This window comes from Oryzias latipes, chromosome 21 (assembly GCF_053564925.1).
Source record: "Oryzias latipes strain Hd-rR chromosome 21, Olatipes_Hd-rR_3.1".
Taxonomy (NCBI): Eukaryota; Metazoa; Chordata; class Actinopteri; order Beloniformes; family Adrianichthyidae; genus Oryzias; species Oryzias latipes.
Genome location: NC_136257.1, coordinates 23,640,703 through 23,660,006, shown reverse-complemented (window position 1 = coordinate 23,660,006; position 19,304 = coordinate 23,640,703). Strand labels below are relative to the sequence as shown.

The 19,304-nt window shown below is 38.8% G+C and overlaps 2 protein-coding genes across 3 annotated transcripts in view; both read left to right on the top strand.

Annotated features, from left to right (window-relative positions):
* The window catches only part of kcnh7b (potassium channel, voltage gated eag related subfamily H, member 7b), a 43,808-nt gene extending 39,724 nt beyond the window's left edge, over positions 1 to 4,084 (top strand). Inside the window, exons 14-15 of the mRNA XM_011489738.4 lie at positions 983 to 1,163; positions 1,285 to 4,084. Of these exons, the coding sequence (XP_011488040.1) occupies positions 983 to 1,163; positions 1,285 to 1,548 (445 nt within the window). The 3' untranslated portion in view covers positions 1,549 to 4,084. The remainder of the gene's footprint in view (positions 1 to 982; positions 1,164 to 1,284) is intronic.
* Positions 4,085 to 5,220: 1,136 nt separating this feature from the next.
* On the top strand, positions 5,221 to 18,212 carry ifih1 (interferon induced with helicase C domain 1). 2 transcript variants are annotated; one of them, XM_020712909.3, is made up of 16 exons: positions 5,221 to 5,789; positions 5,897 to 6,056; positions 7,960 to 8,043; positions 8,297 to 8,347; positions 9,590 to 9,822; positions 10,346 to 10,556; positions 12,734 to 12,951; positions 13,340 to 13,441; positions 13,560 to 13,683; positions 13,946 to 14,161; positions 14,453 to 14,709; positions 14,803 to 14,952; positions 16,090 to 16,251; positions 16,335 to 16,528; positions 16,613 to 16,706; positions 17,419 to 18,212. In XM_020712909.3, exons 1-16 carry the CDS (start codon positions 5,358 to 5,360, stop codon positions 17,617 to 17,619), a joined length of 2,889 nt encoding a protein of 962 aa, XP_020568568.1. In that variant the 5' UTR covers positions 5,221 to 5,357; the 3' UTR covers positions 17,620 to 18,212. The 2 variants fall into 2 exon arrangements, with proteins under 2 accessions (XP_020568568.1, XP_004081944.1); XM_004081896.5 differs by having other exon boundaries at positions 7,960 to 8,079.
* The last annotated feature ends 1,092 nt before the right edge of the window (positions 18,213 to 19,304 follow it).

Genomic DNA, 19,304 nt, shown 5'->3' with positions numbered 1-19,304 from the left:
CGTGCGCAAAATATACCGTTCTATGGAGGGACCGCTGCACCTCAAACTTGAGAATGAGCTGGAACTGATGTCTGTGCTATTTTGCAAGCGCCGGCAAGAACTATTTAGAAAACTGATGACCAAGTGTAAAGTCTGAATCAGCTTTTAATAATAGAAATAATGTGTGGTCTGCCAATTGCCAGAAGCTGACATTTTCTTCTCATTATTTTCTGAAGACATGCATTGGCCACGGTTTCAACGACGCATCAACAGGCACCTGACACAGACATTAAAAAGAGCAGGAAGGGTTATTTTTAGCAGGAATTATAACAGACAGCGAAAGATAGCATAAGAGTGCCTGAAAAGCTGGACTAGCACATTTTATTAAGCACTAACAAGACATTTTATCCAGTGCACTGTTTCTGACCTGTTTTTTTTTCTCATCTAATGCATGCTGGCTGCAGGATCAGCAGCACTTTTCTGTCATGCCGTGCGATTCTGCGGCTCGCTCGTCTTAAAGCATATGACACGAAAAATTCTTTAAAATATCTGTTTAAAATATAATAAATCCAGTTGAATGAAAACGGGACTTTATATGTCAAAAGTGAATGCTCGTGGCTACGTTTTCTAATGGTTCTGCCTGACACCTCCAAATATAGATCCTGGATGATGTCTACTTATAATTAGATTGACCAGAACAAGTATGATAAGTAATTCCCACCGTAAATGCTGGTGTCACACCTCCTACATGGAGCTCATTTTCACTCCAGGCTGCTGCGTTTTTCAGCTGCTTCTCCTGCAGAATCTGCTCTCTTCTTACCATTTTCCTCCTCTCAGGAACAGACCCTCCATCTACTGCTCAGTGAAGTCAGATAGAGGGTGCTTTTAGCCATTATCAGACCCAGTCAGAATCACACTCTTCAGAATTAAGCATCCGTGTCCCGTTGTCAGAGATTGAGCGTTGTCTCCGTCTAACTGTCCTCCCTGCTTTGATCTTTTTCAGGCTGGAGTCCCAATTGATATCAGATATCCAGTCCATCCTGCAGATGCTGCAGAGACAGTCGACTCCGGGACCCCCCGCCTACAGCACTGTGACTGCCAGTCTGGACTATCACAGACCTGCTGTAAAGGTTCAACCAGCTGTTCAGACGGCAAGCAGCTTTTTCAGCCATACAGCAACTCAAGTGTGTAAAAAATATATATTTTTTAACAAATAAATCTATTGTGTGTGACTTCCTGAGATGTTCTGGTAACATCTTTATTTTTAGTAAACTCTTATACTCACCCTGACATTCTTGTCAATAGGGCCCCAGCCAGAAACTGGAGAGCACAATTCAGGAATCCAAAGACTCTGTGTGCAGCTCAGCCGTCGTGAGCGCACCCCCTGATGGCAGCCTTGCAGCATTTTTTGAGCAGAGACATACAGATCCACAGCAACAAACTGCATTGATCCCTCTTCCAGCTGAAAGCTCATCTTCCTTCTTTTGCTCCGCGACACCCTCCGACCCCGACCACAACGTCATTGGCCAGCAGAGACCAGTGTCAGAGCCAGAATTTCCAAGGTTGTAGTCCAATCAATAGCGCCTTCCTCTAACTCTGAGGTTACTATACTGTTATTTCTGAGTAGCACCTTTTTGATATGTATGAGCATGCTGGTACAGCCATCTGTATTGCCTGTTTAAAGTGGCTTTGTTATGGAATAGAGATTTTCTTCTGGTGTACATGTTAAGAAAACAGACTTCACGGGGAGCCAAACAGCTGCAGCAAACTTCATACCTTATCTATGTTAAACCAAGATCCACTTTCATCATCAGTCGTTGTTAATACTGTATGTGCATGGAGATACCCATATGTGTAAGCTTTCTGAGAATATTACTATCAAGTTACAGTTTCTACTTAAATTCAGGGATGCTGGTAACAGGGCTTCACTTAGTTGTGCTAGGATTTGACAAACATAACTGACATCCTGTTTCGATTGGGCTTTGTGTCTATTCATTTATGTATTTGTCCGTTTGTTTTTAATATAACTAAGATGCAGCTTTTCAATGTCTTCAGAGTTCAGACTGGAGACAGCCATCAAGCCGGGTGGCTTGTCGTACAGTTAGATTTCCTCACTATATTCAGAAAAAAAAACCTCTGACAATCAGAAAGACGAGCCTCTGCTCTCCCTTCTCTGAACAAGACGAGCTGCATGCAGCTATACCTCACACAGAGAGAACCAGCTTCTTAGCAGCTGGGAGACGGGCTGCTTTTATCCAGCAGCGACCCAGGATCGGTTTCCTGTAGAACATGTGGAATTGGCTGAAAACAGTTGGAGACAGACTCATCCCGAAATGTGATTCTTGAGCTGGCTGACTCCCCAGCACGCAATTAACAGCATAATTGTCATCTGTCCAGGAAGATATAAAAAGATTTGTGGTCTTGCACGCTTAGCTGTGACGCTCGACCCATCTGATAGATAGAAAGGGTGAGAGTAACAGCAGTTTAACACGATAACTTTATTTGAGGACAAAATCTGGAAAAGAAAACTATTATTACCAGCTAGTCAGCAGTTAGGCTCTTTTGTTTAGAAAGAAAAAGAAAGCATCAGCAGAAGATCATAAATATAGGTTACCTATATAAAACCAGGTGCTGGTAGAAGAAAACGGGAGTAAACTATCCACAGTCGTACTCACTGTCAGATTGCTGGTTGATCACTCAGTGTGTTGAAGATCTGAGTCAGGCAAGAAAAGATGGAAGTTTGGACTGCAGATCATGAGCGCTGAATGGTGACAGTCTATCACTGTTTTCAAGGTCTGCTGGCAAGCCAGCGAGCACAGATGGTTGTTCCAGCTGCTGACCTGAGCAGCCTGAGACAACGGAACAAGGATGGGAGCCAAAAGTAGGGCCCCGCTCTGCTTTGTGTCCTCGTTGCCATCAGCTGAGTTATGAGAACCTGACTTTTTTACAACAGGAAAACAACCACAGACATTTTTCTTCCAGCTTATGTAACTGCTGCACAGCAATCAGGACTTTGGGAACCGTAAATTTGCTGCTCTGCTCACAGATGTAACTGATGTTGCAGTGCATTAAAGGTGTAGGTTACATGTGCAAACAATTCTCTGCAAGATCTGGAGTACACAATATTTTGACAAAAGGGTGAGGAGAGTTTTTTTATCTGTTTGCTTGCCTGTCTTCTCTGAAGTGTGACTCAGGGTTTATGGACAATTGGACTGCAATATACACTACGATATCAGTATAGTAATTGTCTTTCCATGATGTGCATTACTACTTCAACCCCTGATGTCCATCTACTGTACAGCATTCATCACACACATCATACATGCTTGTTTGTGCAAATGCAACATGCAGATTGCAGGACTTCTGCAGTTTTCCTAAAGTCGGACCTCTGACATTTTTCTCTTATATATAAAAATGGAGCAGACGAAATGCTTGTGTGTAAATATGCATCTAAAACAGATATGAGATTTACTTTTTTTACTGTAAAGATGTTTTTTTTGTTTGTTTTTTGTTTTTGCTTAAATGATCTAAAATGCAATTATTTCAATGGAGAATTTATTATTTATTTCCAGCGTTTAAGGGGGACTATTTAAAGATAATAGTGATGACCAAAACAATAAATCCAACTGACTATGACTCAACCACACCCTCAAAAATAAAGAAACTCAAGAATTATTCCCTTGTTTAAATGAAAAAATTAAGAATTATTCATAACATAATATATATCATTAATAATTCAAGTAAATTTATACTGTCTATGAGTCTTATATATAACAAGATGATACAAAATGATTTGATCTCTTTGTAAATAAGGATGAGGGAATAAATCACAAGTTTTTGTTAGGTCTTGTGCCTATACAATCCAAACATTTAATTTTAAGAAGTAAAATTTGACATGTATCAATAAATACTTTCCCTATGAAGTTTCACCGTGATGTACATAAAGGGTAAAAAAAATGGTGTGACTGTAAATACATCTCAATGCAAGATGTAAACAGTCTTTTTTGTTTTTTGAAAAAATGCGTTTTATGAGAGATTCTGTAATAATAAAGTTGTGCATAAACTTGTTTTGAAACTCCTGAAGCAATAAATGAAACCACAGTCATTTTGGGGTATTTTTCCAGTGGAGAATTTAAAAAAATATGTTTTTGAAAAGCTATTTTGTGTTTGAAAAACTTTTTAACCTACAAAATTTACATTATTACTGGTAAATGATGTATTAGTTTCTTTAATTATTAAATAATGGCACTTTCAGCCTGCCATACTTTTATAGGTCACTTGGGTTTTCAGAAGCTAAGGCTCACAATGATTTAATGTTGCAATAACTAATATCAATATTTTATAGCTAAGATTTTTAACAAACATTGCACTGGTGTCAACACTGATCTTGGACATATTTACATTTATTTTTTTATTTATAATATATAACTTTTTTTTCATTTTCAACTAGACTATTTTTAAATTTTATATTAGAAAAACCTGTCAAAACATTTTCAAAAACCACGTTTTAATCTTTGTAATAAATGTTTTAACCAAACTTGAACTATTCTGATCTTAAAACAGAATTATTACTGGAAGTCCAAATCTGAAAGTAGATCCCCAGATATACATGATGTACCCTAATGCACCTGCATTCAGTCTCAGATCCTGGCATTATGATTTGTGCCCTATAAACAAGCCAGGTACTCAATCTCTGCTTTACAGGAGGGACTTAAATCTACAAGAAAATTTAGACATTTTTTTTCTTTTTAAATCTTCATTAAAACATGTTATTTTATCACTTGTTTGAATGTGTCCTTTTCACACTTGAAGGTTCAAACATTCCAAAAACAAATTATTTAAGGCATAATATAAGCCGACCATACACTGCTTACTTTGAAAATATAACATTAGTTAATTAAGTTGCTAAAATTCTAATCTGCTTGTGTTTGTTATTATTATTAATATTGATGTTTTATTTTTTTAGGTGGTGTCCAGAATAATTTCATAGTTTCAGTTTCCAAATAACTTTTTAGATTGTACTTGAGTTCTTACAGAAGTGTGCCTTTACAGCCAACAACGACTAATTTCATTAATACCTTGTAGAAAATTAGGACACTAAAAATCCAAAATGTAGTCTCTCTATAATTGTGTTTTGTTTTTAGGTTTTTGTTTGTTTTACTTAGAACTACGTTGACAAAGTCAGATGTCTAGTTACGTGTGGCAGTAGTGCCATCTGGTGGTCTTTAAAGGTATTGCTTCTTCTTTTGGGAAAACGAAAGTGAAAGAAATGACGTTTCCTGGGATTTCCCAGCAGGGAGTCATTATTAAAACCTGCAGGTGAAGGAACTTTGACTCCAGTCGCTCAGAGGACCTCTCGGCCATCCAGGAGATCCGTCATGGCATCTGAAGCAGATGAAGGACACGAGCACCTTATTGACGGCGTCAGGTTCAAGCTGAAAGGCATAATAGCCGTGGACCAGGTTTTGCCTTATTTACACTTTCTCGACCAGGAGCCTAAAGATCAGATCAAGCAGAAGCTGATCACCGACGGTGACAGGGCAGCGGCAGATTTGCTCATAGACACTGTGATTAAAGGGCCTCATAATGAAGGATGGTTCCGGGCCTTCATTGACGCCTTGTCTCACGGAGGCTCGGAGCTCGCGGCCGATTACTTAACGAAACCTCCGAGGCCAGAAGAGGAGGCTGAGAATGACATGTACGTGGAGCTGATCCGGCTTCTGGCTCCCAGTCTGGCGGGGATGAAGACAACAGTCGTCTGTGAACTCTGTTTTTCTGATGAGCTGCTCACCGCCGACGATAAAGAGAGAGTAAGTCACTTTTACATCTGCTTCTATGGGTTTCAGATGTTGTTGTCACGTGATGACAGGTGGCCCCGTGACGTGCGCACTGAGGCTCACCTGCTGTTACTGTTTAGATTTTAGCGGAGACTAACAACTACGGAAACGGGAGGGGAGCCCAAGAACTTCTCAAAAGGATCATAAGACGACGACCGCCTTGGTTCTCGGAGTTCCTTCAGGTTCTGCTGAGAGCTGAGGAACGTGCAGTGTACTGCGAGTTGACTGGTAGACTACCAGGTGAGCTTCAGAGCAGGGCCGGATAAAGGCATGAGCAAGGGGGCCAATGCCCCCTAAATTTAGTGTGTGCCTCACACACACACACAAATGTGATGGCCCACAAAAAGCCACAACTTACTAAAGAAATAAAAACTACAAAAAATATAACCACAAAACACAACCGGCCAAAAATGACACAAAAAACGTACAAATAGAATAAAATACAGACTGGCGAACTCTCCAGGGTGTCTCCTGCCTTCGCCCACAAGTGGCTGGGATAGGCTCCGACAGCCCCGTTGTGGGTACCGAATGTTCTCGGGTTGCCGGATGTTCTCGGGGTCCTTCGGGGTCCTTCGACCAATGATGACGTCACACTATTTGATTGGCTGTAAGTTGCCACGACCAATGAGTTAACATCGCTAATTTTTTTAAAAAACTTTATTGACAATTGCGGTATCATACATTAACAATGACATTAACGTTCACAACGAACAATAACAATGTAATGAATATTGCGTCGAAGATCAGTCACCATTGCCAAACATAACATATTAACATAGAAAATAAAGAATAGAGGGGAAAAAAAGAAACAATGAACATAACACACAAATAAATAAAAACATAAGTAAAATAAAATAAAGGAACATAGAAAAAATCTAAATAGTCTAATACTAGTTAAGTTAGGGGTACTCGTGAAGTTTGTATTTCTGAACAAAACTAAGCAATTTCAAGCCATTCTTCTTTTTCATATAATGAAGTGATTGAAAGTAAAAACAGAGCTCTTTATTAAATGTTATAAAAAGTGGTTTGGTCTTCAAACCTTGACCTCACCAAGATGGCGGTGCTCTCCTCCCATGAGGAACCACGTGATGTCTCCTCTAGTGATATAACTCATTGGAAGGACCCCGAAGGACCCTGAGAACATCCGGCAACCCGAGAACATCCGGTACCCACACCGTTACCCCGAAAGGGAAAAACGGTTTAGAAGATGAATGAATAAAAGACCAAAAAAAATGCTAAGGATGGACAAACAGAGAGAGACAAATAGTCAGACCGACATAAAAGGGGGAAAAAACTAAAAATTCAGCCGCAACAGGGCACAAACCAGTGTCCTGCTTGTACATGTCCCAAGTCTGGCAAATGCAGAGGGTAGTGTCACTTGTAAGACTTGTAAGACATTTTAAATATATCAAAAGAGAAAATCTATAGTTGTATAAATTAATTGATATGATGGTAGAATGATTTTCTATGCATTTTACAGGCTTGAAAGGATATTGCACCTCAAACTCCCACCACACCCATCCCTAACACCCCCACCCTACCCCCAGATACAGTACTTTCATCCCAAAGTGGGCTGGCTAAATCTGGGCCTTTTTTTAAACTGGAAGTAAACCACTTTCAGTCCAGAGCTCATACAGTCAATGGTTGAGGAGCATGGAATCTCTAAGAATACTCTCTGATTGAAAATATACGGACTGAGTCCATTTCCTGATAAACAACCCACACCATGATCCTCCCTTCACCAAATTTCCTACTTTAAACATTTAAACGGAGGGTTATGCAGACAGGTGTCTTTCTCCTCCATCAGACTGATGGAGAAGTGATATGTGTCACTCCAGAGAGCACATGTTCCTTTCAAAACCCCCGACAGTTGACTGTGGAATAGGTGAAAACTTCCTACTGCACTTGTTACATTGATCCTGTCCCACTGTAATTCACCAAGCCCCAAGCTCATGAGAGAAACTCATTCTTTCACAAATTAGAATGCTCAAAAGCAATCATATGGATCTGTGAGGGATTTTTTTTTTCTGGATAGAGGAACGTTGTCCGTGTCTGCAATTTTCCGTGTGTTTGAATTTACAATCTTATCAATGAATTATAAAATCACTGGTCAAGTTGCCATAGCTTTTATCTTTTTTTTTAGGAAAAGATGAGGAGCCTCCTTCACCGAAACATGAGCCTGCACAGAGTGAACCTGCAGGAGAAGAGAGTCCTCAAGCAAAAGAAAGTAATGGAATCCAGGAGATTCAGGAAGAATCTGCAGGTTTTGATGTGCTATTCTATTTTTAAGTACCACTGAAAAACATCATGACAAAGCAGTCAAAGTCCAACAGAGCCACACCCACATTTACATAACATTATATATTTAATGGGTGTGTCTGCAGCTAAATACTTTGATTCATTCTGTTATTTAGAAAACAGAACAAACAGCTTCTTGTAAGGACTGATGACCTATGACCCCTGATATCATTTGTTTCCAGATCTCTATTCAGATCCTGACCTGCTGCAGAATGAGGAGCGTTCCCAGCCAGGTGAGACTCATTTACCTACAGTCATCCTGCAGAATAGTTTTAGATCTAAAAAGATCAGTGCAGACACAAACCAGGTGTGATCTTGTCTTAAATCTCTGGAACGTATCAGCCAGAGGATGATGCCGGCAAAATCTATAAAAACTTTGATTACTGTGAGGATTTTCTCCTTATCATTAAACAACACGCCCGCCCCCATCGTATTGCAGTGGGTTCAGTTCAAGTTAATGTGCTAGTTTCCAGTATAGGGATGACCTAAAAAATCAGTTACACAAATGAGGTACACGTTTGTGTCTTTTAGACAGGAAATGGCATTTAAATTTATACCAAGCGCATTTCCACTAATTAAACCAACCACAGATGTTACTGGGAAAAATACATGTTTTTCTCATGTTTGAGAGCTGCTGGTACAAGTTCAGGGGGCCACCCGGACCACTGTTTACTTCCACTCCGCTGGATCGCTCCATCAACACTGACTTGTATTTCCTCACATGAGGTTGACTTGAAGCATCAGTATAACCTCTGCCACGTCAAGTCTGGGAGGAAAATTAAGCCGTCTGCTAAGAGCAAATAATAACTTTCTGGGGGGTTTCAACTCATAATGTAGAGGAAATGCCAAACTCGAAGAGGAAATCACAGCGTGGGGGGGCGACAAATGTTCACAACACAGTTATAACTCATTTTAACGTCCACTCAGCTTTGCAGAGTCTCTATAAACAGTCGCAAAAATGATGCTGCACTTATGCGTTCACTATAAGGCCTTTAAAGTTAGACTGCATGAGTCCCGGCCTCTGTTGATTATATATAGGGCCTTTAAGAGTTTAGAGAGGACGAATGAGTCATAGCCTGCTGGCAGTTTCAACTTTGACTAAGGTGGATCATGTTACATGTGCTGTAAAAGAAAACCTAAACTGTTGCTTCAGAAAGGAAAAAGAAACTGAAGTGATTTGCTATGACAATGTAGATTTCAGTTTATCGGAAACATTTTAGTTTTCTTTTATATAATCTATCTAAGACACTTCTTTGTATTTCATCTAGTTTAGGACTTGGATGTTTATTTAGTGAATTTCTGCTCTGTAGTTTTCAAAAACTGGTTTTACACTTATAGTTTGGAGCTGTTAATGGATTGCATGTGTGCTATTTTGCAGCTTTAAGACATTCCATCAAAACTTTAAAACCACAATGTGAAGGTTTTTTGTTTTATTCTACCAGAATTTCTTTAAAAATATGTTCTCTCCCCCACAGATGGAAGCGCCTCTGCTGCTGCAGGAGAGCCCAGCTCCCCAGAAAAAGCTGAGATCTCTCTTTGGGATTATCAGATGGAAGTCGCAAAACCTGCCTTGGAGGGAAAAAACATCATCATATGCCTCCCGACAGGAAGTGGTAAAACCAGAGTCGCGGTCTACATTACCAAAGAACATCTGGACCTCAGGAGGGCGGAGGGGAAATTAGGGAAGGTGGTTGTCCTGGTGAACAAGGTACTGATTTCTGATTTAAGGGGTTTTACATTTCAGTCCCAAAGAATATACTGGATTTACACACAAGGGTCAGCCTGCTGTGAATTCCATTTCTTTAAGTTTGCACACACCCCTGCACTTCGTATACCACACGTAAGGAATCTGCTGTGAGCTGGAAGACAAAAAAAAACAAATGACTCCCATCTGAATAAAAAGTTTTCCAGCTGTAAAACTGTCTCCTTTCTCTTAAAAGAATTATAGTAGAGACGGTATTGTACTAGAATAATTTACATAGGAGCTTAAAAGGGCAAACCCATACGTTTTAATTGTTGTTTTGCAGTTGAGCATGGCTGCTCTGTTCTCTAAACAACAAGCCTCAAAATCCCTTTCATCATTGCTGAACTAATTAGAAGCCCTGTCTTAAAGCAAAGAAAGCAACATGCATTTATAGCTAAGGCTGGGCTAGAAATAAATAGAGTTTCTTTAAAAACAATGCAGTTGCTGTGTCAGCTTCATAACCTTGCGTGCATAATGTGTCCCTTAGGTTCCCCTGGTTGAGCAGCATTACACCAAAGAGTTCACTCCCTATCTGAAGCATTCGTACAAAGTGGAAAGAGTCAGTGGAGACTCCCAGCTGAAGATCTCTTTTGCCAAGATTGTGCAAAGAAATGACATCATCATTTGCACAGCCCAGATTCTGGAAAACTACTTGGAAAGAGCAACCAGTGGAGTGGATGAAGGAGTGAAGCTGAGCGGTATGAAGATTTGTCCTGCTCTCCAGGAGATGTTTATTCAGCTCTCAGATTGTTGTTTCATCTTTTATCTTTATTAACATACTTGTTCAGCCCCAAAGCCTTCAGTGAAATCCAATGATGGACAGTGGGTCAAAAGACAGAGACCGTGTCCAAATTCGAGGGGTGCGTTCTTCCCGGGCTGCATTTGCAGGGTGTTTATGTAACAGCGCCGCGACAAGTGCTTTCCAAATTCAACGACTCCTTTAAATGCGGCCAACAAATACATCCTTCTTTTACCTGATTTCAAGGATTGGTTTAGTGTATCGTTTTACAGTACGCTGTCCATATCCCAAGAGGCATTGCGACCAAACCTGGCGGACTTTAAAGCAGGACCCGGAGTTGGAAATAATTACTCCTTTTTATAATTACACCTCCAAGATTAAAAGTTAGATCAAATAAACCAGGGAAATTTTGAGCTCCATGCCTGGTTCACTACTCCTCTCTGTTCGGGACTCACGGTTGCTAGGCGACAGGACATTCGTCAATGTAGCAGCTGGAATTATCTAAAGGAATTATCGTCCAAATTCACAGCCGTTACCATCCGGCCTACCCGCTCGACGAAGGACCTGGCCATTGAAGGATGCAACCCTTGAATTTGGACACACCCTGAGTTTTCATTCCCAGTTGACTTAGTGCTCACAAATAAGCTCTTTTTTTTGTTCATCTAAATATTCAAATATAAAAGAAGTCTTTCTTTTCGAGAGTCATGTCAAAAATAATCTATACCATAAACAAAAATAATTGAACCCGCAAATCTATTACAGAAGCGGCTGAGTAGAGTGTAATGCAACCACAAGGGGGCACAATCCAGTGCTTATGTGAGCCGGTCCAAAGTCAGAGGAAATGCAGTGGGTCATGTCAGGAAGGGCATTAGAACCAAAGCCGGTCCTGCAAATAAACCAACATCTTTCATGGCAGATCAGTCATGGCGCAGGTTAACAATGATGACCATTGCTGACCTACAGGAATCCAGTGGAGAGGAGGGAGGTATGTTTGTAGGCAAGAAGAGAAAAGGAAAGACAAGAGTTTCTGACCTACAGGAACTTATACTGGGAAATCTAAAGACTTGGCCAACATGATGGGAAGAAGAAAGATGAATATCCTATGTGTTCAAGAGACCAGATGGAGAAGTAGCAAAGCTTGTAGATTGCGAGCAGGTTCGAGCTGTTTTGTTGTGGTGTGGATGGAAAGAGAAGAGTAGGAGAGAAGGAGTGATCCCAATGGAGAAATTAGCTGAAAATGGTCTGAAAAGATAAGTTGAGTCTGAAACTGAAAGTTGAAGGTGTGGTGGTGAATGTTGGCAGTGGTTGTGCCTCCCAGGTAGAATGTGAGCAAGAAGAGAAGGAGATATTTTGGAGGAAGATGGATGAGAGGATCCAGAGCAAGTGGTGAAAGCTGAAAAAGAAAAGAGAGCTTTGTTGCTTTGTTGGAGTGTGGGAGATCAAGAGGTTCTCAGGTGATTGGAAAGCTACAGCTAAAGTGAAGATAAAGTATGATAAAATATATCTTCTTTTTCAGGTTAGAGGTTTAAAAAGTAGTTTAAAAGATTTGTATAATGTTGATGCGAATGTTGCAAACCCAGCTAAAGAAAGAGTTTAGAGACCTGAGATTTTCTGACTGAAATGTTGAAAATCCCTTTAGTGATTATTGGGAAAAGCAAGTATTGAGAAAACAACCCTACTTAGTGTTTTTTAACCTTAAGCTCCAATTTGTCCTGATCTTAACTTCCAACTTTGACGTATTCTGGAAAGTAAAGCTGCCCAGATGAATCAAGGCTGCTTTTCCCCTGACAGGATCTTGTCACTCTTCCGACTCTGCTGTTGGCATGCACAAGTCTAAGGTGGAATATCCATCACAGAGGAGCATATGCTGTTTGTTGAAACGCCTGAAAGCATGCACCTTTTCTTTTTTTGTACTACTGGTGTCCAGGCTGTCTGCCTGTTTGAGCAATCAGTGTGCGAATGATCAAATTCACAAGAGAGCTTTTATCACCCTCAATACATCAAGCTGCCACTCAATGCTTTTGTCCCCTTTCTGGGGATAAACTACAAAAAAAATTGTAGTTCACCCAATCTGCTTTCAACATTTATGATGTGTATCTTTTTAAGTGGATATTGTTTTGCCATGTGTGCACGCAGATCTGTCACTAATGATAATTGACGAGTGCCACCACACTCAGAAGGGAGAGGCCTACAACCACATAATGATGCGATATCTGAAGCAGAAACACAAGAACAAAAAACTCAAAAAGGAACAGAAGGAGATTGTGCCCCTCCCTCAGATCCTGGGTCTGACCGCCTCGCCAGGGGTTGGACGAGCCGCAAGGTTGGAGAAAGCCAAGGAGCACATACTCCAAGTAATACTGTCAGCTTTTTTTGCATATATAAATGTCCGTATGTGCACTATTGTGGGAGAAAAAAATACTAAATCAATTCTTAAAGCAAAATAGCAAAAACATGTTTCGACTCTTTCTTAATGTGATTAAAGATTCATACAAAAGCGAGAATTTATAATCAGAAAATAACTTTTCCTTATGTTGTTAGTTAGTGGCTTAAAGTTCCTTTTGCTGCCTGATTTTTCTCTTAATCGCTTTGGAACTCGCTATTTGGGCCAAGCTCTAAAGTTTCCCATTGCCACAGAGTTTAAAAAAAGGACCAATGTGGTTTTAACTCAGTTAGACTCAAACCTCGGGCAGTAATAGCCTGCTCCACTTTTAACTTTGCCAATGCTTGGTTCTTTTCTAGATTTGTGCAAACCTAGATGCTTCCCAAATCATGACAAGGAGCCTCAGGGATTTCAAAAGGGAACCAAGAAAATCTATTCAGACTGTTGAAGACAAAAAACAAGTATGTTTGTATCAAAGCCCGGATTTTCAGGATGGCTGTCATTTTTGATATAGAAACGCAGATTACCAGTTGTTTTTAGTGAAGTGCTTTTCTGCCTACAACCACATGTGACTTTCAGGATCCCTTTGGTGATGTGATCAAAAGAATCATGCATGAAATTCATCGTCACGCCGAACTGAACCCCACTGGCGACCTGGGCACTCAGGTGTATGAACAGTGGTCTGTTCAGAAAGAAAGACAGGGTGAGTTCATGTTTATTTCTCTGTCTTTTAATTGTTATTAAAACATTTCAAAAACACCTTTTTTTATTAGTTCAATAAGGCAAGTTTAATTAATATGGAAAAACTGTTTCTAAATGCTAGAAATTATTTATATTTACATTTTTTATCGGTGCAAAATGTACACAGTTTTCATAATTCAATATCTTAATAATATATATATATATCTTGCAAAATTTGTCAATGTAAAAATAAATTGACAAAACTCCTTTTTTAACCATTTTAGCTGCTAGAGAGGGAGATCAGAAAGTGCGAGTTTGTGCTGAATACCTTCGTCAGTACAATAACGGCCTGATTCTCCGCAACACCATTCGAATGCACGACGCCCTCAGCCTCCTGAACAATTACTATGAAGAGCAGTATAAGAAGAAAAGTGCTCCAGATGAGGAGCAAAACATACAAATAACAGACACAGAGAGATTTCTGTTCAATCTGTTTAAAGGTACTGTTGACTTCTTTTTTTTTGCTCATTTCATTTATCAGCAATACATTGCACTCTTTGATTGCACTCTTTTCTTTTTTACAGTTAAAAAAGCACTTTTATTTTGTTTTTAAGATTAAAAAACAATATTGTTAGTACAGTATATTTCAGATTGTACAGTAAATTGCTCCAGAGTATAAGTTGCAGCAGCCAAAAATGCATAATAAAGAAGAAAAAAATCATATAAGTGTCATGTCTGGGAGAAATTTATAAGATTTTAACTTCACACTTTTGAAAACCTTATTTTTTTAGAAAATAAGAAAGAGCTGGAAAGTCTGGCAAAGAATCCAGAGTATGAAAATGAAAGCCTGTCCAAGCTGAGAACTGAAATCCTGAAGGAGTTCAGCAGCAGGAAGCAGGCCAGAGGAATCATTTTCACCAAAACGCGCCACAGCGCCATTACTCTAAATCAGTGGATTCAAGAAAATCCAAAGTTTGATGACATTGGAATCAAACCAGCATATGTGATTGGAGGAGGAGACCAGAGCGATGTTAAACCAATGACTGCGGTGAGTGTACACAAAGTACTATACCAACACCTTTTTAGATAGTACTTGTTTTTAAACTCCCTCCTAAAAGTAACAATAATTGTGTTTTTACAGGCAGAGCAAAAGGACGTGTTGAAGAAATTCAGTACTGGTGAAGTAAACTTGTTGGTTGCAACAACTGTGGCAGAAGAAGGTTTGGACATACCAGCGTGCAATTTTGTCATCCGATATGGACACGTCACCAATGAGATTGCTATGATCCAGGTGATGTCAACTCTGTTTAATGACACTTCTATGTCATTTTTTTAAATGTATGTAGATTTTTTGGGCAGTTTTTCCTCTAGCTTTTAAAACAGACAGTTTGTTTTTCTCTGAATGGAAGCTTGTTACTTCACTTTAGTACGTTTCCAGTACAAGTAAAAACATGATAATGTCTTAAGACTGGAGCTAATATTTGTGCTAACCCTCTACACAAAGTCACAGGGCCTCAGTTAAGCAGAATTAACTACTGTGGTAATATAACCCAAAATGTAATAACCCTGCTTGTTGATGCAAGGTCTGTAGAGATTAAAGATAGCAACGACAATTTAAAAAGTAATTTTAAAAATGTTAGAAATCAAAAACAATTTCAGAATCCATAACTTTAAAAAGAACCTCATAATAATTTCCAGAAATTGATAGGAAATGTTAACAAAATAAGAAATCGGAAAGGTTGATTTGATGATGACGTTTGAGTTTTGAAGAAGAGGGATAGCTGAAGGGTGTTTTACTCGAACTGTGGTAAAGAGTTGAGCTAGCAATCACTGAACTTTTGCTGTGGCTGTGGCCAGAAGCTTAAAGACAGACATTGCCATGCCACAGGCTCGTCTGTGCTCCTGTCTTTGCTGTGGACCTCACCTCTGGCTCGTCTCATGGCCCCGGCTGTCCCCCAGTTCCATCTGGATAAAGCCCATCTGCTACACTATTCAAATATGTAGTTGTAGAGTTAGATAAGCTAATTCTTCTCTAAGAGTTCTGGTACATTGCCTGTCCGTCCTGGGAGAGGATCCCCTTCTTCATGTGGACATTTCTAAAGTTTTTTCTTCAGGGATGCCCAGTTTAGCTTAGTCTGTTTTGTTTAGTTTACCAATCAGCTATTGTATTTTATAACTGATTTGATTTTTTTCACAATAAGTGAAGCCTGTTAAGACAACTGTGTTGTAATATTGCGTTGAGTGATTTGTTGATGTGATTTGCACTTTAGGGCCACTGTTTAAAACCCCAACAATTCTCATGGATTGAAACAAATCCATTTTATTGCAGTTTTAACCAATCTTTAAATAAAAATGTTAATAACATTCAAAAAATGTATTTCTTGAATGTGAAATCTAACAGTGGATGGTTGCTTTGTTGTTGGCATAGTCCCAAGGCAGAGGAAGAGCTGAGGACAGCACTTACACTGTGGTCGATGTCAAGAACTCCGGAGTAGCTGAGAAGGAGTGCGTCAACGAGCATCGCGAGGATATGATGCATAAAGCTATTGAGAAAATCAAAGCTTTAAGTCAAGCAGACTATGACAAGCAGGTTTGTCCAAACAATAAAGCATTTTCAGTGGGAGGGAAACTCGTATTGCGGTAAGAAAAGTGTTTTATTCTTCTGTTATTCAGATTACAGACTATCAGCTGCAGGCTATAATGGAAAACAGAGTGAGACAAAACCGACAGAACAAAAAAGTCATGAAGAATGTGAACCCAGCTGCAGTGAAGTTCAGCTGTAGGCACTGCAACAAACAAGTCTGCACTGGAGAAGACATCAGTATCATTGAAGACATGCACAGAGTCAACGCCACAGTGGACTTTAGGTAATGAAAGCAATTTGAAGTATTGATTTGGTTTGTTTCTTTTTACTAACTAGATTTAATGTGAATTATAATTGTTTTGAACAGGAAATTATTCATACAGAGAGAAAATTCTTCTCTGCAAGAACGACTTGTGGATTATGAGACCAATGGCATTATAGCCTGCAAGGACTGTGGTCAGGTGAGCAAACATCCCTGGCATCACTTTTTAAAGTCCCACTCCGACCATCTTTTCATCTATTGTGAAAGTGTTTCCAGTGGTCTTTTAATTATCATTATGCCATTTTTAGCCAAACGTCAAGCCAACCTGTGGCATTTTCGAGGACATAGTTTCTGCAGAGCAGCAGTAATTCATTAAAAATTCACCTCTGAGGCTTACTGTTGGCGTGGAGTAACCTTGCCTCCACATCCCATCATCCATCTGTTTACATGCTCTCCCGCTAGCTACATAACATTAATGGTGCAGCACAAATGGCGAACAATATTGTAGTTATTCAGCCGTATTAAGCCAGATGCCTGCCAAGACGAGGAACACAAAGACGTTGATGGATCTAGAGGCCATGCATCAGAATGGAGTGAGGCAGGGAGGTTGTGGCTAACCGTAATAGCTTTTACACCACACCTACAAGCTTTTTCCAACAGCATTTTTGAGCCTATTTATTCTAATCGATTTGAATGAAAAAATGCAATTTTAATCCTAATTGTCTATATATTTCCTCCACCATAAAAAAAAATGCTACAAGAACATCTTAAAAACACCAAAAACATCATTTTCATTAGAGTGGGACTTTAAAGCTGATTTGTTTATAATCAATTGGTAACTCTTATCATTTTTAACGTAATTGGGTTGGCTTTTTTTAAACGTCACTTCTTTTCCCCTCCCCTCGTTGCAGCCCTGGGGTTCGATGATGATGTTCCGAGGGATTGAACTGCCTTGTCTTTTGGTGAAAAACTTTGTGGTTAATATAAATACGGAAAATATCAGCAAATGCAGCAAGTGGAGTGACATCCCTGTCAAGTTCCCTGCCTTTGACTACAATGAATATGCCATTCGGGTGATTGAGATTGATAGTGACGATGAAGAAACAAACTGATTTAAAAAGAAATGTAAAATATACAAATGCACTAATTTTTTTTTAAATGTTTTTTTGGTCTTCAAAATGTTTGCAAATCATTAACCCATATGGTTGATGCTAAAGAAAACTGTATTTTACTGCCCAACTGTCTTATCTGCTTTATTTCTGATTGAAACTCCATTAAATATCAACTAATTTATCTAAAATTAATTGATAAACTTTTTAATTGGTTAAAAAAACTGTTATCAATAACTATTGATTTACGGAACTGAACACACAAACTATTAGTATTGCAGTTATTATTTTTTACATTAAAAAGTTATAGGAAAGTTAACTACTTTAAAAAAGAAAATTATTCAGTGGATTTGATGAGTTGGTGTAGCATTTTCTAAGCACATACAGTACTTACATGGGAAATGTTTAAAACCCAGCTCTGATGCAAATGTCTGCATTTGTTAATATATTGTGCCTTTTTTTTTCTTTTTTGGTTTAAAGAAAGGCTGTACACAAATTTACATATGATGCGTGCAAAGGTCAAATGAGACGTGGTATCTTTGGGAATGAAATGAACTGGAAAGTAATCAATAAAAGAAGAAAATGTTTCTCTCAAAGGTCTATTTTGTCATTAGACAGGAGCCAGTGAGCATGTGATTTCCCCTCAGAGTTTACCTGTCAGCTCACTCCCCTCAAACAGGTGCTGCAGATATTGTGTGTGTGTGTTTGTCAGCTGCAAGTATTTGCTGTTGAGATTGTTGGTGCTGCTATTTCAGATATTGTGATTAGACTTTTGTTAACATGTTTTGCAGATTTTATAAGCCTTTCAACAAAATAAACCAGGCTGCTGTACGAAATAACATTTCATTTAGAAAAAAATTACATTTTGCAGTAAAGCAATATCATGCTGCCTTTTTAAGGGAGTGTTTCAATATAGTTGAAACAGATGTATGTCGCTACATGTTTTATTTTTTGCATAAAGACCCCAAAAGTTTTTTCCTAATACTCCAGCAGCAGAATTGTACATCCTCATCAACAAACTAAGGTAATTTTTACATTTTTCATCTCCTAAAACGTTTTGTAAGCACTTAAAAAAAAAGTATTTAACATAACTTTTTAAATAAGCGGCTTACTAAACTCAAAGATTGCTTCATTTGAGCTCAGATCTGTTCATATTAGCAGATGAACAGAAAGGCAAAGAGTTGGGCAGAAGTTTCTGAACCCGTCTTGTTGTGTAAACTTTCTAACAGGTTAAAAAGTCTTACTTGTATTAAAAACCAAACAAAAAAAGCTTTAAAGAGGTGGCAAACAGACAAAAAAAAAACACAGAAAGCCATTTACCAAATTAGCCAATATTTAAAGAACACTCAAACTGCCACTTTTTAATTAAAGTGTATGTATTAGTAATGAAAAAGGTCAAAAAAAATTGTTTTGTTTTGTTTTTGTAAATTTGAATTGTCACATGCAGCAAAACCTTCTATTTTTTGTACAAAAAATCTGAAAATGTGAAGTACTTTAAAATTTATTTTTAAAAAATGGTTCAAGCTGTTTTTTCTTGTAAGAGCTGAACAATATCTCTGAGGGGGAAATGTGATACACAAAAAGTCATGTGCCAAACAAAATAAATGCTTCCAAGCTTTACTTCACTTTTTTTAAAGTTATAAAATGCCAACCTACTTAATTCATACAGGCGATATTTTTAAAATAGG

Coding starts and splice junctions, on each gene's coding strand:
- ifih1 (XM_004081896.5), top strand. CDS start 5,358: ATGGCATCTGAAGCAGATGAAGGACACGAGCACCTTATTGACGGCGTC. Junction 5,790..5,896: donor CCGCCGACGATAAAGAGAGA/GTAAGTCACTTT, acceptor GTTACTGTTTAG/ATTTTAGCGGAGACTAACAA. Junction 13,442..13,559: donor CTGTTGAAGACAAAAAACAA/GTATGTTTGTAT, acceptor TGTGACTTTCAG/GATCCCTTTGGTGATGTGAT.